The sequence below is a fragment of the Drosophila mojavensis genome, unplaced genomic scaffold (assembly GCF_018153725.1).
Source record: "Drosophila mojavensis isolate 15081-1352.22 unplaced genomic scaffold, ASM1815372v1 contig_80, whole genome shotgun sequence".
Lineage (NCBI taxonomy): Eukaryota > Metazoa > Arthropoda > Insecta > Diptera > Drosophilidae > Drosophila > Drosophila mojavensis.
In genome coordinates, this window is record NW_025318906.1 from 17,159,170 (window position 1) to 17,183,639 (window position 24,470).

The window sequence follows — 24,470 nt, forward strand, 5'->3', positions numbered from 1 at the left end:
TAACGCCGGTGTCAACGAAGAATTTACTCAAATGTATCGATATATTGTAATTGAACGTACAACATTTAGCAGTCTGGCAACGCTTATCCGGACATCGGCGTTTTTGTTTATATTGCTTGTTGGCAATTTCCATTTAACGAGTGCTGACGAACAGGAGTTAGGTGATCTTCAACTAAGCAATGTCACTGCCCATGCACTTAAGCGTTGCAATAATAACAAGCAAAGCATAAAAGAAGTGACTCAGCCTAAAATGGGTTTTCTCGGCGACTGTGTAATCGTGTTCGTGTCGCAGGCAAGCGGATAAATTCATGCTTTAAGTGATTTGTATTACAAATGCCATTTATTTTGTTTTCCAGATGCTGTTCTTTGCCGGCGGCTGGCTGTTCTTCAATAAGCAACTTTTTAAACACTATGAGATCCGTCACATATCCGTACAGTTGATATTCTCCTCAACATTTGCGTTGTCCATTACCATGTTCGAGTTAATTATTTTTGAAATTATTGACGTATTGGAATCAAGTTCCCGTTATTTCCATTGGCGTCTGGGACTAACCCTTTTGTTGGTCATGGTTACCGCCGTGATACCTGTCTACATTTGTTACTCTGTGATACACAGCATTTCCTTCTGTAAGGCAAATACTTAACGAACTTTAAGACGTACTGCCATTAATTCAATTCCTTGCCGCAGTCTCCGATAGATGGGTCCGCATTTTGACTACACTCTGCTGGTTTGTCTTCCTTTACGGACTTTGGCGCATCGGTGAACCATTCCCGCTGCTCAGCGCATCGCATGGCATCTTCACAATCGAACAGGGAGTGTCGCGCATTAGTGTTATTGGTGTAACTGTCATGGCCATTCTCTCCGGCTTTGGTGCTGTCAATTATCCATACACCAGCATGACCTATTTTATCAAGTACCCATCGAGCCCACACACAACTGTAGACTTATCTGATTTTTGACTAATTGATTTTTTTTTTTTATTGCAGGCCCGTTTCGCGAAATGACATCATATGTTTTGAACGCCGTTTGGCCCTAACTATCGACATGTTGACGGCTAAAAAGAGGCGCATTGCGATGGCCGTCTATAATCATAATAAACAGCATCCCACGAAGCCTCGAATTTGGGATATGCTCACCTCAGCAGTGCATCGTACAAATATCGCTGGGGAGGGTAATCAGATTAATTGGATATTCTATTCTAATTTCAATTTAGTTAACTTATTTCTTGTCTCTTTTTTTTTTATAGACATCAATCAGCTAAAACTCGAAGTTTACGGCTTAGAAGAGTTGCAACGATCTATTTTTCTAGAACTAAATTCCCTCAAAAACATGGAAGAGCGTCAACGCTGGTCGCAAACACTGCAGGGAAAGTACTTTAATGTGCTGGGTCATTTTTTTAGTGTCTACTGTGTCTATAAGATATTTATGGTTAGTGATGTAAAGCTATACAATTTTAGTCATTTGTAATTGTTGCTTTTTTTTACAGTGCTGTATTAATATAATATTCGACCGCGTTGGCCGTAAGGATCCGGTGACGCGTGGCCTAGAAATAGCCGTGCACTGGTGTGGCTTTGATATAGATTTGGCTTTCTGGAACCAACATATATCCTTCCTTCTGGTTGGCTGCATTGTGGTTACATCTATACGTGGCCTGCTGCTTACGCTCACAAAGGTATGTGTTTTGTTAAGTTAAAATGTATTGCTATAAACTAAGTTGTTTCTTTGCAGTTCTTCTATCGAATTTCATCCAGTAAATCAAGCAATATTATTGTATTGATTCTGGGTCAAATTATGGGCATGTATTTTTGCTCATCAGTTCTGCTGATGCGCATGAATATGCCAGCCGAGTATCGCGTGATTATTACAGAAGTCCTTGGCAATTTGCACTTCAATTTCTACCATCGTTGGTTCGATGTCATATTTCTGGTCAGCGCCCTCACTACCATTATTGTATTGTATTTGTCCCGCAAACCTGTTCGCGTGGACGATACAGACTTGAATTAAACCAAAAGAGAGTAAAGATCATGACATGTTATGATAAGCTAGGCACAATTCAGTTAAACATATTTAATGCAAGCTTTAAGTTATAAAGATATATATGTATAATAATCAGTGTATACGCCTCTGTGTATGCATACGTATATATACTATATTTCTGCCTTAGTATCTTAAGTAATACATAGCACAAAACTTCATTTACAGCAGTGAACTAGTTAAAATATGTAATATTTGCTTGTTTTTAAGGTTAAATTCCATGATATAAAAGCTTTCAAATAGCGTATCCAGTATTTGTATTCACTTAATCAAGCTTTTGAGTTACAAAAGCTTTGTCAAAAAGCACTAGGAAAAGTCTGTGTTGTCATGTAACAAATATCCTTTTTGTGCTCAAGGTTGACTCAGTTTTGAGTGTCTTTTCCCCTCTTGTTTGTTATTCCACTCGTTCCATTGCTACTGTTGCATGTTAATAACATGAATCTGTTAATGTTACTGTTGACTGCTTAGAATTGTTGGGTAATCTGGTGGTTCTGTAAGAATAATAATAACAATAAGATGTAGGAACTAGGACATTTCAAGGAAGCTGCCAAGAGAAGACTTACGACTTACATTAAATATTTCAAGATTTCCGAATAAAAATGTCCTTTACATACGTATCTTCAGAAATATTTCCTTAGAGTATTCTCTTTGCTTTTCTGCAACATTCCGAAGTCATTTAATGTTCTGGGCCAAGTCAGAAGATCCGCTTAAAATGAAACTTAAAGTTGTTAGGAATTTAAAAAATCCACAAGCAGCCAAAAGTTGTTGAACGGGTAATGAAAATATAACGATGCGTGCCAATTCGACGGCAGACTCGGCCTTTTGGGCCAACTGTAGATAAAATGCCATTAAATCTGCAGCAGCATCAGCAGCAGCGGGGGAAAAAAAAATGAGCACAGGCGTTCAAGTGTCTGAATGAATAAATCATGAAACAAAAATGATTGAAGTGTGCGGCCCAAAACAGCCACCCCTGAAACTGCAGTGCCCTTAAAAACTGTCGAACAAAAGCGCAGTCCACTGACGACTAAACCCGATTTAATCAGCTGTAAATTCGATTAGCTGTTAACAATGCATGAGGCGACGGCCCATTGGATGATGAAAGAAACTGGACTGGAGATGAGCACACACACACACACAAGCACACACATACACAATAGGCGCAAATAAAGTCATCCTAACTTATCAATGTTGTTTTTGCCAGCATCAACATGTGCATAAGTTATTTAAGTCATTTGCATTTGTTGCACTTTGTGCTGGGACTAACTCTGTCGTCCGACAATTCCACTCGGCTGCACGCTGTCATCTCTAATTGTGGGTGGTTAGCTCGCGAAACGCTCACTCACTCGCTCGCTTGGTCGCCCGCTCGTTTACTGTTAGCTCACCTTATCGATTTCATCGATTAGTGATTGATAATGTGTTTGGCCTGCTTGCTGCTCCTCTTACTGTTCCTGTTGCTGTTGCTTTGGGCGCTAACCTCGTTGCCTGCTATGCAAATTTCCTACTGATTTGAATTTCATTTTCGTTACGTATACGCACCATATGCTTGGTCATAATTAATGCGCTGTACACCAGCCGGCTAATTAGCATAAACTAAATTAATTTCCTAACTTGAGCCCTGGGGCTTTTACGCCCATGCTGATTGACAATATCTGATCCATGCCAGGCCATTCAAGCTGGCGCAAGCCGCAAATCGCTGGCAATTGCTAAGTGCCTCCCTCCATCTTCTATAAATTCGCCTTGGCACTAGCTGGCATCTATCTGGCTGGCGTGCGTATTTAGCATATTGGCAGCGCCTCTGCGACATGCGACCTTTTTTTTTTTTGCTGTTGTGCGTTCACAAATGCCTCTCCGATTTGCACCTATCTTGAGGCAATGGCAGCAACAAATTCAGCAGCTAGCAATTGATGTTATTGCCAGTGCCGACTCGCTGCAGGATATGGCAACGGCATTAGCATATGAGAAGCCCGCTCCGATTGCTGAAGAATTTCTGACAGCCTTTGTGCCAATTATGTAAGGAACGTGTGCGTCTGTCTTCTCTGTGACAGATGAAATGGCTAGGGAGCTGCGACTCAAGATGCGACAGCAAATGGGCGACGTAGATCCTAGATGAGCAAAGTTCAAAGTTAAGTTTAACTTGAATGTTGAGCTGAGCACTTTGCATATATTTATTTTATATATATTATATTTAAATATATTATATATTATTTATTTCAATTTTTATTCACATTAAATAATTATTATGTAAAAAATACTTTAGTCCGATTTTATTATTATAAATCCGAGTTATTATTATCATTAGTGTTGAGGATTGATCTCGAAAAACTCATCATCAAGTGAGCATTTGAGCTAACGGTAAACACAGTCGTCGGCTGATCGCACATTTGTCTCTAGAATAAGAAACCGAATGTTCTGGATTATGAAATAGACGCAAACATAGAAGCATAAGGAGACATCCAGAACATTCGATATGCAGTAGAAGTAGGTATATAAGCGTGCTGTAAGTCGAGCCAAAGTTCATTCAGTAAGTTCATTGTGTAAGATCAATGTCAGTGTGTCGGCTCGGTTAGCTAAGTTCAAATCGTCGCGGTACGTGAAGAAGTGTACTTGTTACTGAATATTGTGTTAAATAAACTTTTTGTGTTGCGCCTACATATACCGTGTTTCATTTAAGAAAAACCTTCAACAGGTTATGGGCCCAGACAGTGCTAAACGTGTAATGTAGTGTGAAATCGAGTGCAAGTACAAAAGTGAATTAGTGGCAAATTTGTAACTAAATAAAGACAATGAAAATGGAGCCATTAAATATGAGAATTGAACGATTACGCGACAAAGACAATTGGCATTTGTGGTGTTTTATGATTCGTACGCTATTGGAAGAAGACGACGATGTTCTTGCCGTTTGTGAAGGTAGTTTGACGTGTCCGACACAGGAGTCTGCAACATACGAGAGAGACTCGAAAAGGTTCTTGAAAGCTGATAAGACTGCAAGGAAAATAATTATTCATTCTATCGAGAGAAGACCGATGGAATTGATTGTAAGCTGCAAAACAGCAAGAGAAATGTGGATAAAATTGAACTCAGTGTATGATATGAAATCAGAAGAAAATTTATCGGCTATTCAGAAACAGTTTTTTGATTTCAAATGGATTGAAAGTGAGAGTGTGGACTACAATATTTCAAAGTTGGAAGTTTTGTGGAGCAAGATGAAAAATCTTGGAAGTGCTGTGCCTGAAACAATGTTAATGTCGCGAATCCTGTCATCTTTGCCTCAAAAGTTTAACTATTTTCATAGTGCGTGGGATTCGGTCGAAGACAGCAAAAGAACATTGAACAATTTGACGACTCGTTTAATGACAGAAGAAATGCGGTCAAAAGAACAAGAAGTGGTACCTGAAGAGTCAACAGCGTTAGTCGCCGGCAACGGAAAAAATAAAAGAGAACATGAAAATAAGAAGAAAATTATGAAGTGCTATAACTGCGGCGTGATGGGACATCTGAAGAAGGACTGCTACAGGTGTTATATATGCAAGAAGAAAGGCCACAAGAGCAACACCTGTCACCAAAGGAGAAATGCAGGAAGTCAAGCGGAAAATAATCAAGGAGAATCGGGTGAATCATCGAGGAAAGGATTGATTGCGAGCAGGGACGGCAGAGAAGATGACGTGTGGGTGATCGACTCAGGAGCTTCTGATCACATGTCAAGGCGTCGAGATTGGTATTCTACTTATGAAGAATTTTTGGAGCCCCAGAGGATAGGCGTAGGTAACGTTCCAGCTCCACCGCCGCTGCCCTCGTTGGTGCCAAAGGCTCCACCACCGCCCCCACCGCCATTGGCGCCCGGCGAGAAGCGGGTGCTCAGCGAAACGCAAAAGCAAACGTTCGAGAAGCTCAAGTCACGACCACGCAGACGGCCCGACTGGTCCGAGATGATGAAGGAGGTGGAGAGCGGCAAGAAGCTGCGCCACGTGGCAAAGTAAAAAACAACAATGTGTAGCTTTATCAACAACAGAAGCCGAATATGTAAGTGCAGCTCTAGCAAGTAAGGAAATGATATGGCTAAAGAAATTGTTTTTGATTGTAACATTAATTTAAGTAACTACATCTTGTTTATAGATAATATAAGTGCGATTAAGCTAATCAAAAATCCTGAATTTCATCAACGAAGCAAACATATAGATGTTAAATATCATTTTGTACGCGATTTATTTGAGAAAGATGAGATAGATGTAAGGTATGTAAAGAGTGAAGAGCAGATCGCTGACATTTTTACTAAAGCTTTGCCAAAGCCCAGATTTTTGTATCTAAGAGAGAAATTGGGAATGAAGAATAAGGGACAAATTTGTTATAGAGATGTTGAGTTTTAGGGAGGGTGTTGAGGATTGATCTCGAAAAACTCATCATCAAGTGAGCATTTGAGCTAACGGTAAACACAGTCGTCGGCTGATCGCACATTTGTCTCTAGAATAAGAAACCGAATGTTCTGGATTATGAAATAGACGCAAACATAGAAGCATAAGGAGACATCCAGAACATTCGATATGCAGTAGAAGTAGGTATATAAGCGTGCTGTAAGTCGAGCCAAAGTTCATTCAGTAAGTTCATTGTGTAAGATCAATGTCAGTGTGTCGGCTCGGTTAGTTAAGTTCAAATTGTCGCGGTACGTGAAGAAGTGTACTTGTTACTGAATATTGTGTTAAATAAACTTTTTGTGTTGCGCCTACATATACCGTGTTTCATTTAAGAAAAACCTTCAACAATTAGAAATATTGTTGGATGCAAAACAGAAAACTCTTTAGGGAGCTCAAAATGTTATACCATTATTCCAATACCTATATATTAGGGGTGTGTCCACTCGATTGGCCTTTTAAGAAGAATATATGCATAGACTTTAAGACATAGGCCATCATCCTCCGCACAAAATATATAAATCATATAGATTAGGTGCTGGAAATTCTATATTTAAGAGTTTGAAAATAAAGACCAGAAGCTATAAATTTCTTGTATTTATTTTTACTCTTAAATATAGAATTTCCAGCACTGGCTGCTTGGCACTCCAGAATTAACTAGTTGGCTCGACGTTGCTCTAATGAACCGCGTTTGGTATGCATTAACCTATAGCCGCACACTTTGGCCTCATTATACTAAACCTCATCGATTGCTATGTACTGACCGTTCACTAATTAAGTTCTTTTTTCTGCTTCCCTGGGGCAGCGGCAGGTGCGCCAGGTGCGCATGTCTCATTAGCGTGCTCTGCGCGTAATTAACGTCTCAAACTTCCAATAAGTAGCAAATGCAACTGTCTACGCAATCAAAGCATTTGCAATTATGACATTGATTACGCGCTTAGCCCCATGAATGGCTCATAGCCAGAGGGGCAATACAAAAATAAGTATTTATAGCCAATTCATGGTTAATGCACAGGGGAAATGGAGGACCCTAAAAGCGCGCCTCATTGCACGCGATGCCTAGATAGTGATAAATTGAGAGAAAATGCGAAAAGAAGAGGAAATGAAATAAAGTTCATATCGGGAAAATATAATGTGAACCCAAAATCAGTTGACATGGGCCATATAGATTTGACTCTCCCTCTCCTTCTCTTTATATATTTCTTTCTTTTCTCATTGCCCGTTGCCATTCAAATTATTTGAAATATAAATTATTTAAAAATGCTGCAACAATTCGAGCTGCGTGGGGCAGAGCGAGCCTCCGTCGATTGAGTACAGGGTGTTTGGTTAAATGGGCGAGCACTTAACGTGATTGTTGCCAGCATGAAGCACCCTGTACAGTGATTGCACCTTTTTTGTAGGTCTCACTTAAATATATGAGCAGCCATATACAATGTTATGTATGCTGCAGATCAACGTAGATTCCCAGCTGGGTCTCGGCTCAACCAAATCATGGTTGTTAATAAGGCCGATGATGAGCCTGCTACAGCTACAGCTACAGCTACAGCTACAGCGGCAGCTACTGCTGTCTGTCCACTGTCCACTGTCCACTGTCCGCCGTTCGTGTATTGATGAGAGCTCAATAATTCAATACGGCTGCTTGGGCAGTCATTAAGGGCAGTGAGTGGGCAAAGGCAGAGCAGCGCTGCTGAGTGGCTGACCCAACTGTTTCGAGTGGCCGCCCGTATGCGAATAACTACACACTCACACTCACACACATATGCACAACGGAAAGGTCGCTTATAATAACGTTATGCATGCTTTTAGGCGCACAAGGACAAGGCAGGTCCTTAACGAGCTACCAGCTACAGCTCGAATCCTGCCGCTTGTCGTGCTGCTCGCTGCTGCTATTAAATTTATCGCTGCACAGCATCAACAGCCACGCCCACAAGAGCGCAACTGCAGTTGTTTATTATGCATGGCGTGGCAGCCACAGTGAGCCAAGTGAGCCAAGTTCGCTTTTAAACTGTGCCAAGATTATTCCCTCTATTTTGCGCTTCAATGACTCTTGCCGTTCAAAACTTGGCTAAGTTTAATACATCTCAATCTAAGCGCCTGTCGCTGTGTCTACCTGAGTGAGAGAGAGAGGGAGACAGAGAGAGAGAGAGAGTGAAAGTTGCCATAAATGTTGATAAGACATGTTTGTCAGTCGCTTTACCAGCACCTGCTCACCTGTTCACCTGCCCAGCTGATTGAGTGGGCAAATGTGTAAAGTCTGCCAATTTGTTTGGCCTGATGATAAATGCATGGCCTGGCATTATACAGATTGTTTTCTTAGCACACAGAGCCGGCAGCTTACATGGACGTACCGTACGTAGTTTGGTGTGCGGCTATTTCGGATTTATTCAACAATCTGTAAGCCTATTACAGCCAGCAGTCTCATTTGAGCTCTCGGTTCTCGTAGCTGCACAATAGTATTTACTGTAGTAATAACAAATGCCAGAGCGCTTCGTTAGCCATGCTTTAACCTTGCCCACACACAGCCGACTGTCTAAGCCCATTGCCATCACATTCCGACAGCCATTTGCTCCATTTGCGCCATTTGCGACACAGCTGATTGCTCTGGTCAGCGGCCATTTGTTGGCAGGAGTCAGGTCAGTGTCGCTGCTGCTGCTGCTGCTGCTGCTGTCGCTGTCATTGATGGCATCTCAATCAAGGCTGTCATATGCAGTGACACGGCCCTTCAACGCCACGCGCCACGCGCTGATGAAGCTCCACAGTTTCCGCAATATTCTTGTAGCTTTGCTCTTTGCAGTTGGCCAACTCTTTTTGCTTTCCTCTTTGCCTTTGTCTTTCATGATGATTGCTTGACGCGCTCGGAGCACGCAAATTATGTAAATGTAATTGGCAATCGGCAATTGGCCCCATGGTCTAACTGTTATTCATGACCATTTGACGGTGCTCAAGCTAACAATTTATGATTATATGCCTTTAAAGATCGTCAAGATATAAATTTATGCTACTATTTCTAATACAAACAGCCAATCAAGTGAGAAAATGTACTGGAAACGAGCCCCTATCGAATATTTGGTATAATTTTATGGAGTGTAGTTTATATTGGTATTGAGTGTGGCTGGCATTCCGTGTGGCATCAGATTAGTAATTGTCTTGATTGCGCCAATGCTGAGTATAATGTACGAGAAATAGATAAAATAAGGGAATATTTTCTACATACATACATATGTATATTCTATATATGAGAAGCAGACACTGTATAGCGCTTTTTAACGATAATTGAGGACATTGTTGACTATTATCTACAATCATATGATTCAAGCTATAGTCCTTTATTTAATTTTCTTTTTATTTTTAACTCTGTTTATTCTTTTTGATATCAAATTAAAATGGACTACGTCATATCAGTCTTTTTTAAACTTTTTTAAAAAATCCTATGAAAGAGCATAGCAAAAATTCAGTTACTCAAATGCATTCCAAGTACAATTAGGAATATATTCTATATTAAAAGAAGTACTGTAGATATATATGCAGTTATTACTTGAGCAAAAATCCTAGAATGAAGCTTCCTAAGATTTTTTTCTCAGAATAAAAATCGCTATATAAGCTGACAGAATTATGAAACCTTCAATTAATTTGTATTTAAATACTATATTATATAAGTCCTCCTGTGCATATCAGAAGGTTAGGCTCTTTATATTATTTTCTGTGGCGTTAAGTTACTATAATTGCATTGTACGGATTCAAATTAAAAAAAAAAAAAAAAAAAAAAAAAAAAAAAACTATATTCATTTGCAGCTTATGCCTGTTAACTGTTTTACGTATATTAGCATACTCATATGAAGGGCTTAGATTTTAATAACTCGGCAGACCGACAAGGCTATTACAAAATGTGTGTTATAATCGCGTTAACAAGCTGCAGCTGATTTGGCTTTCAGCAAACGAGCGCTTCAAAAAACCGCTGCTGCTGTCCCTGGCATGTCCGGCACAGCTGAAAGGGCCAAGTGAAAAAAGCTTTGTTGGTAAAAAAAAAAAAAATAGAAAAATGGTAACAGAATTAAAAATATCAAACGGATTTAATTTACATAAAATACAGACCGAAAAGTAGCTTAGTTTAAAATTAGTTTAGAAAGAACAGACTAAAATGCTCGCCCAGATTGTGGGTGTTGTGCAGCTCCTCCCCGGGCTCGTCAAAGAATATCTGGAGCAAGACAGTGGCGCGTATGCAGCGTGTAATTGCATTGGCCATGATCAACAGCTTAAAGAGGATGGTCATGATTATCTTGCATATATTATCCGGCTGTATGTCGTCCACATTGCGCGTCAATTGGATAAGGCTGCAAACCAAGCTGTACATGCTAGCCAGCCAGCAGGTGATAAACATCAGCAGGTAGGGCCCGAAGTACACGAACATGCGCTTATTCATTGGCACCCGCTCTCCCTGCACCTCGTCGCTCGGATTGCAGAAGTTGCAGCGCGAACACTGATAGATCCGGAACAGCATCATGAGTATCACGAAGATCACATAGCCCTGTGTGCGCACATCGAACGTCAGCAGCGAAGAGTAGGTTACTAAAAAATTTAGATACCGCAACCAGAGGAACCACTTGTGCTTCTCCCTAACTAGCGGCACCACGGCCGCCGCCTGGAGCATTAGCCATAGGTACGCAACTGACAAGAAGCATCGCAGCAGACACATCAGAGTTCGTCTGTATTTCCGACGTTCCTGCACCTCTGGCATCCCTAAGACTTGATGTCAGCTTAAAAATCAAACACGAAATTGAAAAGAATTTGTTATTTATTTATTTTTTACTTTTCATTTGTTTAATAAAGGTTTATAGAAGCGAAAGGCCGACTACACACATACTTTGTGTGTTTAAAATGGTGAAAAATTCCCTTTTATGACAACTAAATAGCAGACGAGTAGATCCCAAGCTCTACTCAAACTTAGTTTATAGTAGTAAATAAATCTATTTCTATAGTAGTAAATAAATCTATTTTTGCTTTGCCAGAATGCCAAAGTTCAATCAAAGCTACAGTAATAAATCAAATGCTAAGGTCAGCTATAAAAATATGCATATACTTTAAATAAATGTTAGCTATTCTGCATTATCTAGCGCTGATTTGTTAACACTAAATAGTATGCATTATAAATTTAGCTACTATTTGTAGGACTTGCCCACAGAGAGCTACAAATTAAATATTTATAATCACGTAATATATAATTATATGTAGCCGGATCGAACATTCGCAAATGCGACTTTTGGACAAGGAGTTAAATGTCAAAGTTAGTGAATAATTGCATACCCTTTAAATTGATTTTTATTAATTTAAAAATATTTTATTTTCATTTCTTTTATAAATATAAATATATCTGTACATATACAGACGTACACATATATTATAAACATAACGTAACTATTTTGTATTTTGTGTGGTAAAAGCTTTAATTAATATTATTGTTTTTTTTTTTTTTTTATATATATTATATTATTTTTCTTTTTTTTTTTTTTTTGTTAATTTGTTAATACTAATATATTTTCAAATTCATTAGTATTAGTATAATAATTCATTCAACAAAATACTTTCGACATTCATAAATGCATAAATCAAATATCTCAATCTACCTGAAAATAAAATATTTATTGAATAAAAAATAAATACGTATATATATTAGAACATACGTGCCATATTCATTTATCTTTTGTTTATGCGTTGAATAATTAATACATGTGTTTTTATAGACATTTCCTCATAATATTGCGTATACGCAGGGTATACATTTATTTTTCATTAACGACTAGTATTTGGTGTGTAAATATTTGTTGCGAAATGTTGGATTTGCTATTTAAACACATTTTTATGCCCAAATCAGTTTGTCATGCTAGACTGCAGTTTGCAGTTAGATATCATGGTATTTTGTGTGTCGGAAGCTCGTCGTTAAATGAAATGTTACCAAGCCCTGACCAATCGATATATTTCTATATTTGAACTGTGGCAAAGCTAACGTTATTTTGGTGAACATCTCATGTTTCGGACTGAACCAGCTAAGAACTAAGCTAAAATATGAAGCTGCATCAGCTGGCGTTGGTCATTATTTTAATGATCCCGGCCAGCCAGTGTAAATGCCCCAATGGCAAGCAGTGGAACAGCATGGCCAGGAAATGTATTAAATATTATTTGGGCGTATAATCACGCAGTGGTCACACTCCACCACACGATGACAATGATAATAAAAAGTAATAAACACAAAAAACACATTTATATAACTGTATGAAAAAGGTGCGAGTGGACTATTAGCAGAATGACAACTAATTTCTGGGTTAAGCCACACAACAAAGCAGCAGAGCACAACTCTCATTTATAACATTTAAAGACAAAAAACAGGAACACTGAGGAAAAACAAGCATCAACGCTGTGAGCGAAGGGCCACAAAATGGAATGGACAACATGAAAAATTAAATGGCATTTTGTGAAGCCAGCCGAATGCCAACGAGTTTTCTTCTTTTCATATAATTTACCAAAGCATGTCCTTGTCAGCCCTGTCAGCCATCTTACGGTATGAATGTTGCCAACTTGTCAGCTCGCCGCATTCGATGGCCTTGTCCTTACGGTTAATCCTTTGTCAGCGACCCTCAAGCGTTCAATATGCCGTCGACTTGCCGGTCAACTCCAATAAATATAAATGGTGCGTTTTTAGGACCCACATGGCTTGTAGTGTCATGCCCTAAAAGTAGTCAAAAGTCTCCAATAATAAAAGAGAATGTTTTCAATTTTTGAGCTCAGTACTCCATACATATTTTTTCAAAATGGAACGAGAGCATTGCTGACCGAAGCTGTGATTACTGACAGCATAAATAATGTTTGTCTCTTGGCCTGCAAAAAAAGCCAAATAACAAAAAAAAGGATATTTCAGTGGAATTTGACGAATATGTATAAAAAGTAAATCTTTTTTTTTTGTACAGTTATATGTTCGCTTATAAAATAAATATATATACATTATATAAATGTGTGATATGAAAATATGTTCGTTTATTGCCCAGGCCCTGCATGAATTTGTCAAAATTGCGTTGCTATCGATTTTGGGCATCGATTCACTGTCTCTGCCCCATCTCTCTGCTCTATCTATAACCATATTGTTGTTTTGTGTTGGCTTCAAAGATAAATATTAATAAACAACAAAATATATGCGAGCAACACAAACACAAACACAAGCACAAGCGCACACAAACTTCCTGTTGCTGTCAAACATGCAGCAATAAAATCGTACAACATCACGTATACGCAATCAATTGCTAATGGCCATCGCAGACATTTGGCGCAACGGTTTCAGTTGATGCATATTAGTTTTATTATTATTATTATCTGAATATTTGCGCCATGGGTGAGTTAAATAATAAATTGTGAAGCGCTAATTACAGACAGCTGCTGAATATTTGCCCATTGACCCGAGGCTGTGTGGTCTCGAAAATTTATAAAAGTGGGCGGTGCTGGCTGGGTGGTTGGTGGTTACCTGTGTAGTCGTTGGTGGGCGTATCATTGACTTGAACTAAATTGGACTCATTAAAACTTTGAGGTTGTCCAGCTTGTTATTCCAACCAGTATCCGTGTGGATAGAAAGGGCAGCATTTACGTTTGTCGTAAATATGCATAGGAAATGGCTAAATGAGTATCCATAGCTGTAACGAATTGGATTGTATATTTAACGCTGTTTACCACTTGGCTTGATACTAATTGAAAATGCGTCATCTACTTCAAGTCATCCATTGGTTGCTTCTGCTGCTCGCTCTGGTGTCACCAAATAACTTCACCAAATGCTATCGTGAGTAGTAATTGTTGTTTTTTTTTCATAGCCACACATACCAATACCATCATTACGTTAATCGTTGATCGTGTAACAGATCCTTACTATCGCAACACTGCTACCAAGAAATGCGAAAAGTTCAAGGCTATCGTAAGCAAATTGGGTGACTTGCAGCCCACGATCCTAGTAAAAGCTCAATGTGCTGATGGTTTCGTCTGGCAGAAGGCAGTAATGTCATGCGTTTTGCCATGCCCGAAGAAGGGCTGCAACCATCGTGTGATGGACACACTGCCTAAACCCCAAAAGCAATGCCCTATCCTGCATTATCTGGACTTGCTGACCAACAAGTGTATAAAAATAGTACCACCTCCTACAATTACTATAAAGAAGTTTGTCAATCGTTTTTAAAATATAGCATCGATGATATTTTAAGTTTTGAAAAAATATCAATATGATATTTGATATGCAACTTTTAAAAAATCGATATATCAATATTTTTCGATTATTTCTTAAATTTTTTTCCCACAAGAAATTTATGATTCGTCCCAAAAAACAAGAATAATAAGAATAAGTATGTTTTTATTAAAATAATAAAGATCGCTTTTTTTCATTAATTTAAGGCACAAATTACATTTGGCTGTTCCATTTTTAAATTCCGAATAAATCGTTTTCACCATATTCATTTTTTTACTTTTGCGCTTGGTTCACTTATCACAAGAGTAGCCAGTTCAAATATATAAAAAAATCGCTAATATATTTGATATTTGGCCAAAAAAAAACAACATATATATATATATATATATATTTTCGACAACCCTAATTAAAAGTTGATCAAAGTACGGTTGTTATTCCGACGTGGAATATCAATAAACTAACTGAAAAAAAGACTTTTTCAGTTCTATTCAAAGAGTCTGGAAAGGCTGACAAAGAAAATTGATTTCTACTTGGGGAATAAAACACTATTCGTGGGAAGTAATAACAGGGGCACACTAATGAAAAGTAAATACTCTCACTTATTTCAGGGACGTTGAAACCTTTCAGTTTGTTTAGTATATTATAGTAGAGTGCTGCCAAATTCAAAAGCGTTCAGCTTGGTTAATAAAAGGAAAACAGTTTTTTTTTTTTTTTTTTTTTTTTTTTTTAAATATAATGAAAATATAATTAAATATTTTAATTGGTTGATTAATAAAATGATAAATATTTATACTTCATTATGTATATTATAAGATACATATATTACAAATATATTATATAAAAATATTAAAAAATTAATAATAAAAATATGTAAATATGAAAATATTGAAATATTTAAAATTGTGTCAATAAATATAAAATTTAAATTTAAATTTATTTACAAATAATTATTCGATTAAATATTTAATAAAAAATAAAATCACGGAACAATATTCAAAATAAAAAGAATACATATTCATTGATATACAAATACATTTATAAATTTGTTTTGATTTTTATTTCTAATGCAAGAAAATATAAATCAATACGCATGAATTACTTTACACTTGTCGTAAATATGCATAAGAAATGGCTAAATAATTATCCATAGCTGTAACGAATTGGATTGTATATTTAACGTTGCTTACAGCTTGGCTTGATTGACTAGTACAAAATGCGTCAACTACTTCAAGTCATCCCTTGGTTGTTTCTGCTGCTTCTTAGTCAGGCGTTACCACGTAGATCAAAATGCTATCGTGAGTAGAAATTGTTGTTGTCCATAGCAAAACACAAATAACATCATTTCGTTAATCGTTGATCGTGAAACAGATAATTGGGGTTACGACTCCGTTATTAACAAGTGTGTACCGCCTTATGGGGCTGTTCACACCACATATAGACCAAATGACTTGCTAGCCAGTATCCTTATAAAACCTAACTGTGCTGAGGGTCACGTCTGGCAGCAGGAACTAATGACATGTGTGAGATGTCCGGCAACGGGCTGTAACCAAAGTACGCCTAAACCACAACTTCTCCTCGAAAAACATTGTCCTAATATGCAGTATCTGAATTTGGCGACCAAAAAATGTGTAAACTTAGTACCACCTGTTATTACCTATAAAGTTTGATCAAGGTATGGCTGTTTTTCAGACGTAGAATATCAATAAACTAACTGAAAAATAAGTCTCTAGTCGAGACTGCTCGACTACGAGATATGCTGCACCTTTCGAGCAATAGCTATTTCAATCATTTTTAGCGTCTTCCTGCTTACACAAGACACACGCGCACACACACATACACACTCAACTACACGCACACAAGCACCCACGGCTAAACACGCATGGGCTGCAGTGTGCGCTTGCTATGAGAACTTAATTGTTTAATAACTTTTCTTCTGGACCTACAATCTTCATGAAACGTTCAGATTATGATTATAGCATGGATATGCATGTATTTGCCAAAGCACAATATAGAATGTAGGGGTGGGGGGTAAATTTGAACAAAAACAGAAATTGTATAAAATGCTTATAAGTATAAATTAAATATTTTGAGACTCTAGCGTTAAATGTGTAGGAGATATAATTTTAGAACTGGTTTTCGATAAGGTTTTTTATCGATAAAAAATAACGGGATGAGTTATCGATTTTGGGTGATGAACTTAATATCGCTGTATATGCGCTGTATATATGGACATCTAAAAAAATTATTTGAAGTTTCTAGCTCTTATATCTTCTGAAATCGACGCGTTCATACATACGGACGGACGGACATTGAAAATGGGAAATCGGGGTATAATGGTTTTGTGAGAAGTATGTAACTAGAGAAGTATGTATGTAAAGAGCTACAGAGCTGAAATTTGGTATGCATACTCGTGTGTACCATACGCAGTACAAGTTTATCATATTATTTCTATAACTCGGTCGATAACTTTTTCATCAAGAGTAATCGAAAAATTAATTTTGTTTTTTTCAGCCTATTTTGAACACATTTAACCCATGATACTTCAGATTTACTGTGTTTACACATATGATGATTACGAAAATTTTGTAATTTATAGATTTTGGATACGACCCCCCCTTCGCCACCAATTTGTAAAAAAGTACTAGAGACTTGTGCTTTGGAATGTACACACATTTTAATTATATAATCACACTCTGAAAGTTTCATAAAGATAGTCTTACCACAAGAGAAATTATTCAACAAGTAAATTCTCATTCAATTCTCGCTGCGCAGTCGCTGCTTACTGCGCAGATAGCAGAGCGCGTGCTTATAAGTACGCATGGATGCATGTGTATGTATGTGTGCATAAAAGAAGTGCAGAATGAGTAGAATATCAGCTTGGAAGGTTCAGGGTATCTCCTAGTCGAGCAGTCTCGACTGGAGCCTTTTTACTTGTTTTTTTTTTTTTCAATGCAATGACAATATAAATCAATACGCATGAATTACTTTACGCTTGGCGTAAATATGCATAAGAAATGGCTAAATTTCCATAGCTGTAAGGAATTGGTTTTCTTTATTATATTTATATTCAACTTTGCTTGGCTTGATTGACTAGTACAAAATGCGCCATCTACTTCAAGTCATCCCTTGGTTGCTTCTGCTGCCTCTTAGTCTGGCGTCACCAAACAAAGTAAAGTGTTATTGTGAGTAGAAATTGTTGTTGTCCATAGCAAAACTTTGTGTTCATTTCGCTAATCGTTGATCGTGAAATAGATACTTGGGGTTACGACCCCGTTATTAACAAATGCGTAGAGCCTTACCCGTATCCGAGCCTGGGCAGAATAGGTAACTTGCAACCCACTATCCTTATAAAACCTAACTGCGCTGATGGTCACGTGTGGCAGCAGGAACAATTGGAATGTGTGAAATGTCCGGCAAAGGGCTGTAACCATCGTGTGAATAAACCACAAATTGTGATCGAAAAACGTTGCCCTTATATGCATAAGCTAGACGTGGCGACCAACAAATGTGTAAAAATAGTACCACGTTTTAAGGTCCATGGTTGATCAAAGTATGGTTGTAATAAACTAACTGATACAAAAAATAGCAAACAAATAAATATTTTCTATAATTCGTGACTTATTCAGTTTTGCTCACAGAGTCTGCAAAGGCAGGAAAATAAAATTGATTTCTGCTTGGGGATAAAAACAATTGCTTGGACACTAATGAAAAGTATATATTTTGTATAGAGTATAGATAAAACTGAACTGGAAAAGATATTCCCATGCTTATATAATTTAGCTCCGGGCACAGTTGTCAGACGAGGCGGACAGTCAGGCAGGCAGGCAGCGTAATGAACAAACTGGTGCGCGTAGCAGGAGGCAAATTGTTTGCGAGAGGAAGTGCGACAGGCGGAATGGCCAGAAAGACAGCTAAAGGACAGCTGTCGACCATGGAGGGGCTAAAACAAATGAAGTCGAATGGCAATTGCAGCGAGCGTTCGAATTGCACTGCATTACACTTGAGCGTGTTCTCCAAAATGCTTTTAGCTAAGATCCGCCAACACTTTAGCGAATTCGGCTAGTTTCCATATCTCTGACTGTGGCAGTGGAAACTGATTTTGGGGACTGCAGTTTAGCCATTTCTCATGGCAGTTGCAGTTGGCATTTTAATGCGCTTAAGTGCAACGGTTACAGTTAAACGAATATACTCTTATGTGTGTGTGTGTGTGTGCTCTGCTGGCATATTTTGCGGTTGCTATCCACACAAAAGGTGTGAAAAGCAGCAGCCAGCATGCGGCCCTTTTGATTGGATGCTGTTGCTTCTTTGGCACGGATTTCATTCGCCTTCCGCTCTGTCCCCATTCCACTTAAAGGGTTTTTTTTAGAAATTGAAAGTTGACGTGTGCTGCATTTGCTGCCACTGCAAATGTGCGATAAATGTTGAGTGCAGCTTCTAGAGAGAGAGAGAGAGAGAGAGAGAGAGAGAGAGAGAGAGAGGGAGAGAGAGGGAACGATAAATGACTGTATGCAATGCCACACACATCCATTCCAAAGCTTAAATAGCTTTTAAAGTGTTGAAAAGAAAACAAAAATATATTCAATTAGCCGAAAAGCCCCAAAAGCCAGTGCGGAGCTCTAAGTTTTTTTTTTTTTTTTTCATTTTTTATTAACTCTAATGTCTAATAAAACGTAATGCTGAATAGGAAATCGAGGTGAAATTGTAATTGTAATAAACTTATTAGATATATTTCTGCTCTTGATGTATCTGTTAAGTTCCTAATATTAGAGCTTCTCTCCACCTCTCAAACTCAAACTAGATAATAATAATTTGATTTCAATTTGCTGTTCAACAATCCTTTACCCTATTTTCAACTATACTCAAATGTAATCATCATCGAAAAATTCCTATAACTAATTCAATTGTAAACACAATCATTTGATGTACTTTTAACGACTCCAATTACTTTCCTTTTACCATTTTGCCATTTCGAGTCAATGTGTTTGCTAGTTGTGATCGCTGCTGGGTAGACAGACACATTGCTCACTTAGTTGCCGGCTTTTGTTTATGCCCCGAGCACTTATACAACGCTTTGTTTTTAGGGCCTCATAAATTGCGCATACGCCATGCTGCACACGAGCAAGCCATATACACAGCCAGATAGCTTGCAATTCGTTTTTCTCTCCCCCTTTTTTTTTTTTTTTTTGTCTTTTCGCGTGGAGACGGAAGCGCATAAATTTACCGTTGAAATATTTGTGAGCCGTGAAAAAGTCAGTAAAAAAAAAAAACAAAGAGAAGTAAAAAGAGAACAGGTTTACTGAATACCAAACGCTTTTGTCTGTCCTCTGGTGCATAAAGAGGAGTGCTGGGAGCTCAAATTGACATGCAATTGCAATGGCATGTAAATTGTACCTGCCCCTGGGCCCCCTCCCCCCCTCGCCGACGCCACTGTTGACTGTCGACTGTGGCAAGTTCAATTTGGCAGTCACACCTACGTCATGTGGCACTCGTCCAATTTTGATGCGCTCCCCGCGGATTTGTGCATTTTGTAAACTTCATTGTTGCTGTTGTCGTGGATATGCACATTTTGTTGCCCAAGTGAACGCAACTTAAATATATAAAAAAAATATATATATAAATATAATATGAGAACAATTTTCATTTGTTTGTCAAATGGCACTTTCTTAAAGCACTTTAACTTTGACGTCTCAAGTGTTTGACTTGCCTGCATTTTGTGTGCTCACAGCTGCTCACCGCTTTCTCTCTTTTTTTGTGGGTCAAGCTGTCATACTCATTATGCTGTCTCATACTTTACCTTCCATCAGCATCAGCATCATCATCATCATCATCATCAGCAGCATGAGTGGAAGCAGCAGCAGCAGCAGCAGCAGCCGACGTGCTTTATTGTTGTAAAAGGACCTCGTGGCAACAGTGTCCGTGAAGTTCGCCTCGCAGCTTGTTTGTCTATCCTTGTCCAGCCTGCACTCGCTACCTGCACAACTTTCAGCTGGCTGCTGTTGTTGCTGCTGCTGTTGTTACTCCTGTTACTCCTGCTGCTGCTGCTGGCAGTGCTGCAATCCACTTGGCAGCGTCGAGCTGTGTCTTTTGTGCCATCAATAAAATTACCAACGCTGATGATGGCCGCTCTCGCCCCATTCCAGCTGAAATCAACGAGCAACTTTTGCATATTTATAGCACTCAACGAGCTGAGCTGAGCTGAGCTGAGAGAACATTTCCAAACTGATTTGTTAATTTTCTTATTTATAAACCACAAGCCTTAGCCGGAGTAGATGCATCAAAAGCAAATGTCAACTGCAGCAAGAAGACCTTGAGCAGCAGCAGCTGCAGCAGGAGGAGGAGCAGCAGCAGCAGCTCCAGCAGCAACATCAGTAGCAGTAGCAGCAGCAGCAGGAGGACAAATCACTTTCAAACGTTGCCTGAGAAAATCCGAGATGTCTGACAAGTAGCTCTGTTACAGTGAACTAAATATATAATGCTCAATCAAGCAGTAAAGTGCAATTGCTTGTGGACTGTGAGAGAGAGGCAAAGAAAGAGAGAAATAGATCTTCCTTCAGTTGAATGAAAAAATGTTCACAATTTTTGTTGCATTTTCTGAAGTTTTATTTATTTTTATTACTCAATTAAAATTTAGTTGGGACATTTTGTTGTATGTTTTCCATTTGCTGTTTTTAATTGTTTGGATGTATATATGTATATGCCTTCTGGATTTATGCTCATCAATAATTTTTAGTCTCTTACAACTATTTACTTTGGTTTAATGTAGCTGTGTGTTATGCACTTTTAGTAGAATTTTTACTTTGATCTCTAATATAATTTAATGCTCTTCTTTATTTATTTAGTAGTAATTAATTTGAATTTTAAACATTTATTTGTAGTTTGTCTTTGTTTATTTATTTTTATTTTTTATTTATTTTTTTTTTGTAACAATTTTTCTTTGCTGCAATTTCACCAGCATTTGAATTAGTTTTTAGTTGGTTTTAAATGTTGTTTTAATTTTGGTTTTTGGTTTTTTTCTTTCAATTCTCTATAATACTCGTACGTATGTATATATATAAATATTTGTTGTTTGATAATATATATATTTGTTTTCAAGTAGACAAACTTGTAGTACACTTGGTAGAAAAACAAAAAATTGTGCCACCAGATTAGTTTTGAGTTCTTGTTGATCAGTTTTTTAGTAGCTCGCTGAAAAAATTTGTTGACGTTTCGTAGCTGCTGTCGCTAGAGTACCCCTAATGTGCCTTGCGGGCTTGTTTCAATTTATTAACATCGAGTGTCAGTTACAAATTATGTTTATATTTTTTTTATATTACTTTAATTTTTTTTTTTTACTTGATTTTTTTTTTTTTAGTTTATCCTTATGTAGGTACAACAATACACTGCATTTGGTTTTTGGTTTTGGTTTTGGCTTTGGCCAGACAAACCGTTTAAATTTCAAAAATGTTTCAGCATTTTCCTTGGGTTTGTCTTCATTGTTTTGCCCTACAATAAATTTTGGAACATCGTGCCATTTTTTTCATAATTTTTTTTGTATTTTTTTTTTAACATGCTTTGCAAATTAATTTTTAAAAACTGATTTGCCTTTGGTTTTTGTTTATTTGGATTTACTTAAGCAGAGTTTAAATAATACTCTACAATATGAAATTATTTTAAATGATTTAGTTGGCAAATTATAAATCTCTTGTTTTCTGTAGGCAAAAAGCTATGCATTTTTTAATTTTTGAAATATTTATTTAATGATAGAAATTACTAAACAAGGAAGTTTCCATTATAGGCTTCAGTTATAAGCTAATAATTGGCTCGGGTCGGCTTTACACATCATTTACGAATGGAATTCATATAGAGATACATATATATATATAGTTATATATATACTAATTGATCTCTAGCAAATCATTCCACACAACAAATCCAACTAGCTTATAGAATAAATCGATTGATTCTCTGACAGATTTCATTTAGTTGTAGAATTGAAGAACTCAAAACTTTCAATCAATTTAATTATTGCTTATAAAATAATGAATTATTCATATTATTAATTAATTAATTAACATATTTTCTAAGAAGTTTACAAGAGTGCAGGCTTCATCAAACACTTTGCACAGTTACATTTTACCAATTTTTGTTTCTTGTTTTCTGTTTGTTTAATCAATTTTTTTTTTTTTTTTTTTAATTTATGTTTCTTTAATATTTGTAGACTGCTCTGTGGTCAGCCGACACCAACAAATTGAAAAGTCTGCGCATTGGCCAGCTTATTCGGGATTGGTTTCCCTGCGGATCTTGTGGCCGCGGAACGATGCTTGGATTTTGGTGGCGGCCTTGTTTAGTTCCGGATCGGTTAAATCAATGTCCAGCTCCTCGGCCACCTTCTTGGTTATCTCCTGTATGTCCTCGTCCTCCGGCACATCCTTGTTGACCAGCTTGCGTGCCAGATGGCCACGGAAAGTGGACTGAATCTTCAGCGCAGCATGGCACAGCTCTAGAGCGAGAGAGATAGAGAGAGAGAGAGAGATCACAGCAGGGACGAAATTTTACGTTAGTTGTATTTCTTTGGTTCTTTTTGTGCTGACAGCCAAGTGGCCACTTGGCCAGCGCTTAATTGAAAAGTTTTGCCCCGCCCCTGAGTGCTTTCTCTTGACCGCCCTAAGTACTAAATTAGTATTTGCTGCTCTGCCCCAATTGAAACTTTGCGCTAAACTCAAACAATTTCAGCTAGTTTTAATTAAGTGCTGTTCATGTGGTGGCGCCAAACATGAACTAGTGGCTATTTATTATAGTTTTAATAGCTAAGCATGCGAGGTCTGTTTGAAAAGTTTCGCGAATTGAACAGATGTTTTTTTTCCATTTGCAGCAATTTTTATTCAGATTTTATTTAGCTATACTTATACTTAATTATTTAGCTTATAATCAAGCTCCCCTTATCTCATATCAGTTCGCTTGTATCGAAACTCCCATAGTAAATTCAACCAAATTCAAATTCAATTGAAAACGCATTTAACACCCAGTTCATCTAGTTTAACTTAATATCAGACAAACCTATGTCAAATTGCCATTTGTCAGAATCTTAGGGGGCAAACACAAATACAAACAAATGATGCTGCGTATCCAATTCCCCTCTGGTCCACGCTGGTCATAAATTTCGAATATTCCCAAATACATAAACACACGCAAAAAGAGAAGAAGAAGCACGCAATCAAAACGAACAGCTCCCTAAGCGCTATTCAGAACTAGACAGAGATATGGCTGCCATGGCTGTAAGCGCGGTTAGGCTAATCGCATTACGTATACGCAATGTGTTCGCGTCGACGCTGCCCCAAAGGGGACGAGAGTGAAAGTTGTGCACTCCGTCGCATGTTGATTGCATATTTAATGCAAAAAAAAAAAAAAAAAAAAAAAACGAAAAAAAAAGTCGGACAGCAAATTAAGCTCTGCATTTGCAGGGCTCTGCGTGTGAATGTGGTTGCTGGCTCGGTCGGAGTCAGTTTACGTGCTTCACTATATTTTTTTTATTTGATAAAGATGCCTGACGGATGCAGCGCTGCCAAATGAGCTTATTCATTTTCGCAACGACGCCCCGGGCTAATTAGCAATTAACTGTGTCGAGTTGCCCAACTGCAGCCCAACAGGCGAGGCAGCCGTGGGTTACGTGTGATGCGATTTAATATGAGCTAAATGGCTGTGCAGCAGCAGCAGTTGATGGCAGTTAGGCGATGGGAGGAACAGATTTTTACTTGGCTCAAATCAAGTCTTAGTCTGACAGCAGATTTACTCGAGTCACCTAAGGGCGACTGTGATAGACAAATGCATAATGCATTTT

General features: G+C 37.9%; 6 protein-coding genes and 1 long non-coding RNA gene across 8 annotated transcripts in view; 4 read left to right on the top strand and 3 right to left on the bottom strand.

Annotated features, from left to right (window-relative positions):
* Positions 1-23: 23 nt before the first annotated feature.
* LOC6580301 (Golgi pH regulator) lies at positions 24-2,282 on the top strand. Its single transcript, XM_002006114.4, has 7 exons — positions 24-292; positions 357-627; positions 689-914; positions 988-1,172; positions 1,248-1,429; positions 1,488-1,673; positions 1,730-2,282. Exons 1-7 carry the CDS (start codon positions 32-34, stop codon positions 2,003-2,005), a joined length of 1,587 nt encoding a protein of 528 aa, XP_002006150.4. The 5' UTR covers positions 24-31; the 3' UTR covers positions 2,006-2,282.
* An 8,210-nt stretch (positions 2,283-10,492) lies between these two features.
* Positions 10,493-11,322, bottom strand: LOC6580302. Its single transcript, XM_002006115.4, has one exon. The coding sequence runs from the start codon at positions 11,174-11,176 to the stop codon at positions 10,556-10,558; it is 621 nt and encodes a 206-aa protein (XP_002006151.1). The 5' UTR covers positions 11,177-11,322; the 3' UTR covers positions 10,493-10,555.
* Positions 11,323-12,281: 959 nt separating this feature from the next.
* On the bottom strand, positions 12,282-14,049 carry LOC122757726. The gene is made up of 3 exons (XR_006357845.1): positions 13,949-14,049; positions 13,232-13,311; positions 12,282-13,162 (listed from the first exon to the last, which is right to left on the bottom strand). It is a non-coding gene; the product is annotated as an uncharacterized LOC122757726 (long non-coding RNA).
* A 103-nt stretch (positions 14,050-14,152) lies between these two features.
* Positions 14,153-14,733, top strand: LOC26527552. Its single transcript, XM_015164163.3, has 2 exons — positions 14,153-14,257; positions 14,337-14,733. The coding sequence occupies exons 1-2, from the start codon at positions 14,176-14,178 to the stop codon at positions 14,645-14,647; spliced, it is 393 nt and encodes a 130-aa protein (XP_015019649.1). The 5' UTR covers positions 14,153-14,175; the 3' UTR covers positions 14,648-14,733.
* A 1,115-nt stretch (positions 14,734-15,848) lies between these two features.
* LOC26528619 lies at positions 15,849-16,426 on the top strand. The gene is made up of 2 exons (XM_044010715.1): positions 15,849-15,948; positions 16,022-16,426. Exons 1-2 carry the CDS (start codon positions 15,867-15,869, stop codon positions 16,318-16,320), a joined length of 381 nt encoding a protein of 126 aa, XP_043866650.1. The 5' UTR covers positions 15,849-15,866; the 3' UTR covers positions 16,321-16,426.
* Positions 16,427-17,724: 1,298 nt separating this feature from the next.
* Positions 17,725-18,263, top strand: LOC116804114. The gene is made up of 2 exons (XM_032730208.2): positions 17,725-17,835; positions 17,906-18,263. The coding sequence occupies exons 1-2, from the start codon at positions 17,754-17,756 to the stop codon at positions 18,196-18,198; spliced, it is 375 nt and encodes a 124-aa protein (XP_032586099.1). The 5' UTR covers positions 17,725-17,753; the 3' UTR covers positions 18,199-18,263.
* Positions 18,264-21,693: 3,430 nt separating this feature from the next.
* Positions 21,694-24,470, bottom strand: part of LOC6580303 — a 41,665-nt gene continuing 38,888 nt past the window's right edge. For both annotated transcript variants that reach the window (XM_044010562.1, XM_015164165.3), the window contains exon 3: positions 21,694-23,132. In XM_044010562.1, the coding sequence (XP_043866497.1) occupies positions 22,906-23,132 (227 nt within the window). In that variant the 3' untranslated portion in view covers positions 21,694-22,905. The remainder of the gene's footprint in view (positions 23,133-24,470) is intronic.

Bases quoted from the DNA above. Each gene is read 5' to 3' on its own strand.
- LOC26528619 (XM_044010715.1), top strand. From the start codon at position 15,867: ATGCGTCAACTACTTCAAGTCATCCCTTGGTTGTTTCTGCTGCTTCTT. The intron at 15,949-16,021 runs GTGAGTAGAAAT...ATCGTGAAACAG, and splicing joins ACGTAGATCAAAATGCTATC to ATAATTGGGGTTACGACTCC.
- LOC116804114 (XM_032730208.2), top strand. From the start codon at position 17,754: ATGCGCCATCTACTTCAAGTCATCCCTTGGTTGCTTCTGCTGCCTCTT. The intron at 17,836-17,905 runs GTGAGTAGAAAT...ATCGTGAAATAG, and splicing joins AAACAAAGTAAAGTGTTATT to ATACTTGGGGTTACGACCCC.
- LOC6580302 (XM_002006115.4), bottom strand. From the start codon at position 11,176: ATGCCAGAGGTGCAGGAACGTCGGAAATACAGACGAACTCTGATGTGT.
- LOC26527552 (XM_015164163.3), top strand. From the start codon at position 14,176: ATGCGTCATCTACTTCAAGTCATCCATTGGTTGCTTCTGCTGCTCGCT. The intron at 14,258-14,336 runs GTGAGTAGTAAT...ATCGTGTAACAG, and splicing joins TAACTTCACCAAATGCTATC to ATCCTTACTATCGCAACACT.
- LOC6580301 (XM_002006114.4), top strand. From the start codon at position 32: ATGTATCGATATATTGTAATTGAACGTACAACATTTAGCAGTCTGGCA. The intron at 1,430-1,487 runs GTTAGTGATGTA...TTTTTTTTACAG, and splicing joins GTGTCTATAAGATATTTATG to TGCTGTATTAATATAATATT. The intron at 1,674-1,729 runs GTATGTGTTTTG...GTTTCTTTGCAG, and splicing joins TGCTGCTTACGCTCACAAAG to TTCTTCTATCGAATTTCATC.